We start from the raw sequence: 9,525 nt of genomic DNA on the forward strand, positions 1-9,525 counted from the left end.
CTTTCCCCCTCCCCAACATCGACACCTTGGTCGACTCGGCGGCATGATATCGTTTTCTCAGCTTCATGGATGCCTACTTTGGCTATAACCAGATCCCAATGCACCGACCTGACGAGGACAAAATGGCATTCATAACACCAGGAGGTACTTATTGCTACAAAGTAATGCCCTTTGGGCTAAAGAACACAGGAGCCACCTATCAAAGATTAATGAGCAAGGTCTTTCATGACCTCATCGGCAAGACAGTAGAAGTGTACGTCGATGACATCCTGGTGAAAACAGCGGAGTAGAACAAACTAATAGACGACCTCCAAGCCGTCTTCCAAGCACTGGGAAAATTTAAAATGAGGCTCAACCCACTCAAATGCGCATTCGCCATGGAAGCAGGGAAATTCTTAGGGTTCATGATAACACAAAGAGAGGTGGAGGGCAACCCAGACAAATGCGAAGCCGTCCTTAAAATGGCAAGCCATGGGTGCGTCAAGGATGTGCAACGACTCACCGGGAAACTTACGGCTCTATCCCGGTTCCTCGGTGCCTCGGCAGAAAAGGCCATCCCATTCTTCAACCTAATGAAGAAGGGGATCACCTTCGAGTGGACCCCAGCGTGTGAAGAAGCGTTCGGCCACTTCAAAAAGATACTCTCAGACCCTCCCGTACTCAGTAAGCCTAAAGAAGGGGAGCCCCTGTACTTATACCTAGCTGTAACCACACAAGCAATGGCGACAGTCCTTGTCCGAGAAAAAGACAAGACTCAACGCCCAATATACTTCATCAGCAAAGTACTCCAAGGAGCGGAGTTAAAGTACACCAAGTTGGAAAAATTGGCCTACGCCCTATTGACCTCATCCAGAAGACTAAAGCAGTACTTCCAAGGGCACGTGATCATCCTGAGAACCGACCAAGCCATTCGGCAAGTCCTCCAGAAACCTGACCTCGCGGGAAGAATGATGGCATGGGCGATAGAGCTGTCCCAATATGACTTACAATACAAACCTAGGCAGGCAATTAAAGCCCAAGCCATGGCAGATTTTCTGGTAGAAGTCACAGGGGAGGCCCCCGACATACCGAACACATGGTGGAAGCTCTACGTTTACGGAGCATCCAACCAAACATTCGGAGGGGCTGGAATCATTCTTGAAAACTCGACAGGAGTAGCTTATGAACAATCGATCAAGTTCGATTTTCCAGTCTCCAATAACCAGGCAGAGTACGAGGCCTTGATAGGAGGGTTAATGTTAGCCAAAGAGGTTGGAGTGTCGAGGGTGGAAGTTAGTAGTGACTCCCAGAACGTCACCTCTCAAATAAACGGCAGCTACCAAGCCAGGGACGCACTACTGGAAAAATACCTGGAAAAAGTAAAGGAGCTATGCAAAGGCTTTGAGGAAGTCATAATTCAGCATGTCCCTAGAAAAAGGAATGCCCGAGCCGACCTCGTCTCCAAGCTAGCAAGCACCAAACCTGGGGCAGAGAACAAATCCTTAATCCAGGGACTGGCAACCGAACCAGCAATCATCTTATGCGCAAGCCAAACTCCAAGCTCCCTCTCATGGATAGACCCTATCTTCCGATACCTGGAGCACGGAGAAACGTCCCTAGACGAGAAAGAGGCACGGGCCATAAAGAGGGAAGCTCCCAAATACGTGATCATACAGGGGCAATTATACAACCGAGGACTCCACCAACCCCTACTCAAATGCCTACGCCCCGACCAGACGGACTACATCCTAAGCAAAGTCCACAAGGGGTGCTGTGGCCACCATATTGGAGGAAAGTCGCTAGCAAGAAAAATCATCCGAGCAGGATATTACTGGCCCACAATGATGACGGACGCCCAGGAGTTCATCAGAAAATGCAAAAAATGCCAGAAAAATGCTAACTTCCACAAAGCACCACCCAAAGAACTCAACCCGATGATGGCCCCCCGACCTTTCGCCCAATGGGGAATTGACCTCTTAGAACCGTTCCCCCCTGGGCCTAAGCAAGTGAAATACTTGATAGTAGTCATAGACTACTACACTAAATGGGTAGAAGCAGAATCATTAGCTCGCATATCTTCAGCGAATTGCCAAAAATTTATGTGGAGGCAAGTGGTCACCAGGTTTGGAATCCCAGAAATCGTCATGTCGGGCAACGGGACACAATCCACTGACAAGAAGTTCAAAGGATTCCTAGCAGGGCTGGAAATCAAGCAAAGATTCTCCTCAGTCGAACATCCCCAAACCAACGGCCAGGTGGAGGCAGCTAACAAAGTTATCCTGAAAGGGCTAAAGAAGCGACTTGAGGGGAAAAAAGGCTCATGGGCAGATGAGTTAGCTTCAGTCCTATGGTCTTACAAGACCCACCCCCCAATCATCCACCGTTGAAACCCCTTTCTGACTCACATACGGGGTCGACGCAGTCATCCCAGTCGAAGTCGGGGAACCGAGTCCAAGGTTACTCCTCGGAGGAGGAAATGAAGTAATCGAAAAAGATCTGGTCGACGAGACAAGGCAAATGGCGCATCTAACAGAAACAGCAATAAAGCAAAGGATAGGCCTAAGGTACAATGACAAGGTGCTAAAAAGAAGCTTGGGAGAAGGTGACTTGGTCTTACGACAGAACGACATAGGGCTGCCAACCCCAGGAGAAGGCAAGCTAGCCGCAAACTGGGAAGGCCCTTACAGGGTAAGAGAAGTCCTCGGCAAAGGTAGCTACAGGTTGGAGATGTTAGATGAAAGCGAGGTACCGAGAACATGGAACATGGCAAACCTAAAGAGGTTTTACTCATAAGAAGAAGCAACCACGCGATCTGACGACCGCACTCCCTCCCACTAATTCCCTTTGCATCCCTTTTTACTATCTTTCGCTCAATTATGTATTACATCACTTCTTTGTTTAAAAGTTCTATAATACGTATATAATGAATGTCTTTTTGCAAGATTCACATCAAAATGACAAAACGGCAAAAAATAAACGGTCAACCTAACGGAAACCCGAGACTGATCACCCCGGGAACCAAAGGGACCCAAAGCAAAAAGCGGCTCCGCGACAAGCAATAAAAATGGTAAATATCATAAAATGGTAAACCAAAAGGCCGCGACGGCCCGAGTAAGCAAAAAACAAATAATGAAAGTAAGGCCACGACGGCCTGAGAAAGCAAACAATAAACAGAAAACGGCCTAATATAGATAAAATGCCAAAATGTTCGTTACAACTGAAAGGCACCTTAAACAGGCCTAGAGGTAAAAACAAATTACAAAAATAAAAGGCAAGAAGCATGAAAACTCAAGACTTGAAGATGTTAACAATCTTCCCACCCTCAACAGTCTTGAGAGCTCTAACTTAGAAAAGATCGAGATCGGGAGCCAATACGGCCACCTGAAGCTTGATCCCCTCTTCGGTCAGCTTCACGGCTTCCCGGGCCCCCTTTGCAAGCTCCTTGTTCTTCTTCTTCAAAGCAGGCATCTCCTGACGAGCAGCCTCTGCCGAGCTCTCCGCCAACTTCAGCTTTTCCTCCAAATCCTTGACCTTCTTCTCAGCAGCAGTAGTCTCGCCACGAGAAGCATTCAGATCTTTCATCAAGGCGAGGTCCCGATCCAACAGCCTCTTGATCTCTTTTCCTCCTGACGAGCAGCCTCTGCCGAGCTCTCCGCCAACTTCAGCTTTTCCTCCAAATCCTTGACCTTCTTCTCAGCAGCAGTAGTCTCGCCACGAGAAGCATTCAGATCTTTCATCAAGGCGAGGTCCCGATCCAACAGCCTGTTGATCTCTTTGGTATCCTCCTCAGCCTTCTTCCCCTGCTCAGACAACTTTGTCTCCAGTGACTCCTCCCGAGACCTTGAATTTGTCAGATCTTTTTGGGAGTTCCGAAGCTTCACTTCCATAGCATGATAATTTTCCAAGACAGGCTCCACTTTTTTGGCAATAGCTGCAGCTCGAAGAAGACTGCGGTAGATCCACCTCGCCTGCCCAGAGAGGTCGGCATCACGGAAAAACTCTTCGGTGCTAGGGAGCAACTGGGATTCGATGAAACCCCCAGCATCGAAGTTCTTCTCCATAACCGAAAGCGCCTTCCCAGAATCCCGTTTTCTCTTCTTAGGGTTGCTAATGACCTTCAAGTCATCATCACCAAACCCCAGATCCTCCTCGTCAAAAGGAGCTTCCGCCTCCACACTCGGATTCCTCGAAGTGTTCTCAGGGGGGACCTCAACCTTCTCTGGCTGACCTTGGTCAGCCCCGTCAACCCAACCGCTGCCCTCCCCGACATCCCCCTGGTCCTGACTCGCCGAAGGAGTCGCCGAGGAGTCGTCACCACCCTCATCATCCCCTTGGATGAGGTTCATTAGGTCAGCCAAGGTCTTCTTCCCACCAGCCATGGAAACTACAAGCAAAAAGACAAGGTGTAAGTAATAGAAGAGAAAAATGCTAAAGATACAAAAAGTAAAGAACTCACCAACATACGACCGGCCGGCCTCCCGGTCCCCCATAACCATACGAGGGTTAAGATTTTTCTTACAAAAAATTGCCAACAAGATATCGACAATATTACGATCTACCGGACTCAACCAATCATAGGATATTTTTATCAAATAATCGGATCCCGCCCCGAAGCTCCAGTAGGTCGGGATCTGCCTTTCCCCCTCGACAGTAAGCCAAAAAGGTTGATGACCTTCAATTGGCCTAACCTTGAAAAAAGTAGACTTGAAGTCGTGGAAGGAATCCTCAAAAAGGCAAAAAATCATACGACCTTGTTGGGCCCTAAAGGACATATATCCCTTCTTTGCCTTCCCCTGGCAAGAAGGATTCGTGAGAAGAAAGAGGTAGAGAAAAACATTTACAGAGGTCGAAAGCTCCAGATATTCACAAACCATCTCGAAGCACCGAATGGCAGCCCAGCTATTCGGGTGCAGTTGCGACGAAGAGACATTGCAACGATTCAGCAAGCCCATGACGAAGGGGAAAAGGGCAGACAAACCCCCAAGGTCGTGAACATTGGTTCATAAACACACAACCAATCAACGACTCATGGCACCGCCAGGTTCTTCTGGCAAACACGCTCCCGGTTAGTAGGAACACAGACCTGATAAAACGCTTCCTCAGGACCACCTCCACATAAGAGCCCAGCCTGGCACAAGTCCTGGAGGCCCTCCTTCGTGACCTTGGAAGGGGTGTCCTTCACGTTAGAAGAAACCCAAGCATAATGATCAACGAAGTCGGCTAGCGGTCGCTGAGCCTGATCCGGGAGAACGAGGCGCTCGGCCATACCTACAGCGGGGGCACCACTTAGTCAGAACGGGAGATCGAGAACCCCCAAAACAAGTAAAAGCAAAATTTCAACTCCCTAAATCACCCTCTAGATACCACTGCACTAACCCAGAATTCAAGCAAAACCCATGAAAAACCCAGTGGTGCCCCCTCTAAAAGAAGAAGCAAAAAAAGGAAGAAAGAAAAAACCCAGACATGCACAAAAAACGCACAAAGACACCAAGGAAAACCAGAAAAAAGAAGAAAGAAGGAAAGTATAACAACGTACCAGGGAAATGCAGAATCTGAGAAAGACGAAGGAGAAATCCAAAAAGAGCAAAGCAGCAGCGAGAGCGGGAATGGAAGTGGAGGCGGCAACAGTTCGAGAAAATAGAGGAAGAAGAAAAGGAAGGTGACGAAATGAGGAGTTTGTGAAAATAAAAAGTGACGAAGAATGTAACCGTCGGAGAAGCGCCAAAAGGCAGGGGCATACCTGTCTTTTTATACAAATTTCAAATCATGAAATGATGGGGCATTTAATGCCCCGCGCGGAAGCCAAGGAGGCAGCATCAGAGACAAGACAACCATGGTGTGAGACACGAAACGCCATCAACGGGTTCTCGAGAAGAAGAACACATCCCCTCTCGGCGAGTAAGACAAACGCGCTTAGCCGCGAGCTCCAAACCTCAAGGCTAGAGCGGTGGGGGCACTGTTACGGACCACTACAAGCCCAGTCCAACTAGTCGTCGGGTCGGGGCACCACCTCTGACCCCGGCCCAAACTATCACTCACAAGAAAAATCCAACGAGTCGGACCACAACACCCGACCCGGCCGTCGTACGACCTCACCACCTCCGCGACCCAGCACCACGCTTAGCATGCCGGTCGGATCGGCTTCCTCGGGGCAACACCCGGAGCCCCGACCCGATGTCCGAGATAACCATCTCCCCCCACGTGGATAGGGACAACTCACAAGTATCCTGATCAGTGGGCTAGGTCACCTTTAGGCCCGCCCAGCACAGTATATAAGGGGAGAGGTCAGCTCTCCCCCCGAAGTACACATCACCTTACCTAAATTGGCTATCTTTTCGTACAGACACTGACTTGAGCGTCGAAGTGTCCTTGCAGGTGGCCATCCCCTCTCGTCCGTTCAACCACCGGCTTCGCCAGTCTCCCGCTTGAACCCGAAGACCCGTTCTAGGTCGCCCCAGGATCTCGCCCCCTTTATCCTTTCACCACCATCCGACAAGAACAGCTATAAAATTCATGAACCTTATATATAGTCTAACTTATGCCATGCAAACTAAAGGTATTAACTATGACGTATATATATTCTAATAAAAATTTTATAATTATTTTTATATAAAAATATTTTATTTTAATTATTAAATAATAAATTATAAAATTTAATTTTAATATATTATAAAAATATTATTTTTATTTTTAATATAACTAAATAAATAAGTTCCACTTTTAAATAAAAAATATTTATAAAAAGATGTTTTTAATATAACTCATTCAATTCATTCACCTGGCGTGAAATTTTCTTCTAGAGTTGGTTCGTGGCGATTTCGGGAGAGATAGAAGAAGATATTGAGAAAAGTCATTCAATTCAACGATGCTACATCGAAACATGCACCCAGTCAATTCAATCCACTCTTGATCCATTCCATTGATACACAACCGCGTTAATCCCTTCTACAATTCTACTATATATACTCATTATTATTCTCATCTATCTACCTCATCGTGCTTCTAACATTCATTCAATCACACTTGTTCATTTCTATTTAATTTCTATCTCTTAATTAATTAAGCATGGCTGATAATAAGCAACCAAACTTGAACGGAGCCTACTACGGACCAGCCATTCCACCGGCTGAGCCGCCTCGGCGCTACCGCCCTGACCGAAGCAGAAGAAGCTGCTTCTGCTGCCTATTCAGCGTCTTCTGGAAGATTCTTCTTGCGCTCATCGTGCTGGTCGTGATAGCAGGAGTCATATTCTACCTGGTGGTTCAGCCTCGCATATTCAAGTTCTACGTCAACGACGCAGAAATAACGCAATTCGATTACAACACCAACACCACCCAACTCCGCTACAACATGGTGCTCAACTTCACCGCCCACAACCCCAACAAGAAACTCGGCATCTACTACGATCAAGTGCTGGCCAAAGCCTTCTACGAGGACACCGACTTCGCCTCCGCCAACGTCATCACTTTCATGAACTCCTTCAGGCAAGACAAGAAGGGAACCAACCCATCGGCTTCCTCGGGGCAACACCCGGAGCCCCGACCCGATGTCCGAGATAACCATCTCCCCCCACGTGGATAGGGACAACTCACAAGTATCCTGATCAGTGGGCTAGGTCACCTTTAGGCCCGCCCAGCACAGTATATAAGGGGAGAGGTCAGCTCTCCCCCCGAAGTACACATCACCTTACCTAAATTGGCTATCTTTTCGTACAGACACTGACTTGAGCGTCGAAGTGTCCTTGCAGGTGGCCATCCCCTCTCGTCCGTTCAACCACCGGCTTCGCCAGTCTCCCGCTTGAACCCGAAGACCCGTTCTAGGTCGCCCCAGGATCTCGCCCCCTTTATTCTTTCACCACCATCCGACCTGACGAGAACAGCTATAAAATTCATGAACCTTATATATAGTCTAACTTATGCCATGCAAACTAAAGGTATTAACTATGACGTATATATATTCTAATAAAAATTTTATAATTATTTTTATATAAAAATATTTTATTTTAATTATTAAATAATAAATTATAAAATTTAATTTTAATATATTATAAAAATATTATTTTTATTTTTAATATAACTAAATAAATAAGTTCCACTTTTAAATAAAAAATATTTATAAAAAGATGTTTTTAATATAACTCATTCAATTCATTCACCTGGCGTGAAATTTTCTTCTAGAGTTGGTTCGTGGCGATTTCGGGAGAGATAGAAGAAGATATTGAGAAAAGTCATTCAATTCAACGATGCTACATCGAAACATGCACCCAGTCAATTCAATCCACTCTTGATCCATTCCATTGATACACAACCGCGTTAATCCCTTCTACAATTCTACTATATATACTCATTATTATTCTCATCTATCTACCTCATCGTGCTTCTAACATTCATTCAATCACACTTGTTCATTTCTATTTAATTTCTATCTCTTAATTAATTAAGCATGGCTGATAATAAGCAACCAAACTTGAACGGAGCCTACTACGGACCAGCCATTCCACCGGCTGAGCCGCCTCGGCGCTACCGCCCTGACCGAAGCAGAAGAAGCTGCTTCTGCTGCCTATTCAGCGTCTTCTGGAAGATTCTTCTTGCGCTCATCGTGCTGGTCGTGATAGCAGGAGTCATATTCTACCTGGTGGTTCAGCCTCGCATATTCAAGTTCTACGTCAACGACGCAGAAATAACGCAATTCGATTACAACACCAACACCACCCAACTCCGCTACAACATGGTGCTCAACTTCACCGCCCACAACCCCAACAAGAAACTCGGCATCTACTACGATCAAGTGCTGGCCAAAGCCTTCTACGAGGACACCGACTTCGCCTCCGCCAACGTCATCACTTTCATGAACTCCTTCAGGCAAGACAAGAAGGGAACCAACCCTATGAGCGGTGTTTTCTCAGGTCAACAATTGATTTTCCTCGATTATAGCCAGTACACGCAGATCACTGATGATAAGAACCGTAGGAGTTTTGACATCTACGTCAAGCTCTACTTTCATATCAGGTTCAGGCTTGGGGATCTCATTTCTGGCACCTACAAGCCCAGAGTCAAGTGTGATCTCAAGGTTCCATTCATCAATGGCACCAATGCTTTCACCGTCTTTACGCCCACCAAGTGCGATATTGATTTCTGATTCTCACCTTCACAATTTCTTGTTATTTTATTCATTCTTTATTTGTTATTTCACTGTCTTTGTATAATAATGTGAATCTATATGCCTCATTCCATTTAATAAAGTATGTTTTCATGGTGCAAAACTGCAAATCGATCGCTTAAATCTCTGTCTTCTACTCTTCTTCATCTTTTATTCCTTTCTTTGTGGGTTTGAGGATTTATCTGTTAATTTAAATGAATATGAATTTTGTTGTATACTTATCAATTGCGGCTAAGAGTGGACTAGCCTATAAGAAGAGAATATGTGGTGATACAATGAGTTGAAGACATATTTAGAACATTCAAACTTTTGTCCAATTGGATACAAGAAAGGTAACCATACCACTATGCTAGAATGCTTTTTATTATTATAGAGATAAATTATAAT

At 45.9% G+C, this 9,525-nt stretch overlaps 2 protein-coding genes across 3 annotated transcripts; both read left to right on the top strand.

The window, feature by feature from the left end:
• On the top strand, nt 378–2,366 carry LOC107640063. Its single transcript, XM_016343616.1, has one exon. The coding sequence runs from the start codon at nt 378–380 to the stop codon at nt 2,364–2,366; it is 1,989 nt and encodes a 662-aa protein (XP_016199102.1).
• LOC107642764 (NDR1/HIN1-like protein 10) lies at nt 6,820–9,261 on the top strand. 2 transcript variants are annotated; one of them, XM_016346231.2, is made up of 2 exons: nt 6,820–7,476; nt 8,854–9,261. In XM_016346231.2, exons 1-2 carry the CDS (start codon nt 7,045–7,047, stop codon nt 9,115–9,117), a joined length of 696 nt encoding a protein of 231 aa, XP_016201717.1. In that variant the 5' UTR covers nt 6,820–7,044; the 3' UTR covers nt 9,118–9,261. The 2 variants fall into 2 exon arrangements, with proteins under 2 accessions (XP_016201717.1, XP_016201718.1); XM_016346232.2 differs by having other exon boundaries at nt 6,826–7,481; nt 8,859–9,261.

The sequence above is a fragment of the Arachis ipaensis genome, chromosome B05, assembly GCF_000816755.2.
Source record: "Arachis ipaensis cultivar K30076 chromosome B05, Araip1.1, whole genome shotgun sequence".
In the NCBI taxonomy this organism is placed as follows: domain Eukaryota; kingdom Viridiplantae; phylum Streptophyta; class Magnoliopsida; order Fabales; family Fabaceae; genus Arachis; species Arachis ipaensis.

Excerpts from the sequence above, each read along its gene's own strand:
- LOC107642764 (XM_016346231.2), top strand. The coding sequence starts at position 7,045 with ATGGCTGATAATAAGCAACCAAACTTGAACGGAGCCTACTACGGACCA. Across the intron at positions 7,477-8,853 it reads CCTTCAGGCAAGACAAGAAG|GGAACCAACCCTATGAGCGG; the intron begins GGAACCAACCCA and ends CAAGACAAGAAG.
- LOC107640063 (XM_016343616.1), top strand. The coding sequence starts at position 378 with ATGGAAGCAGGGAAATTCTTAGGGTTCATGATAACACAAAGAGAGGTG.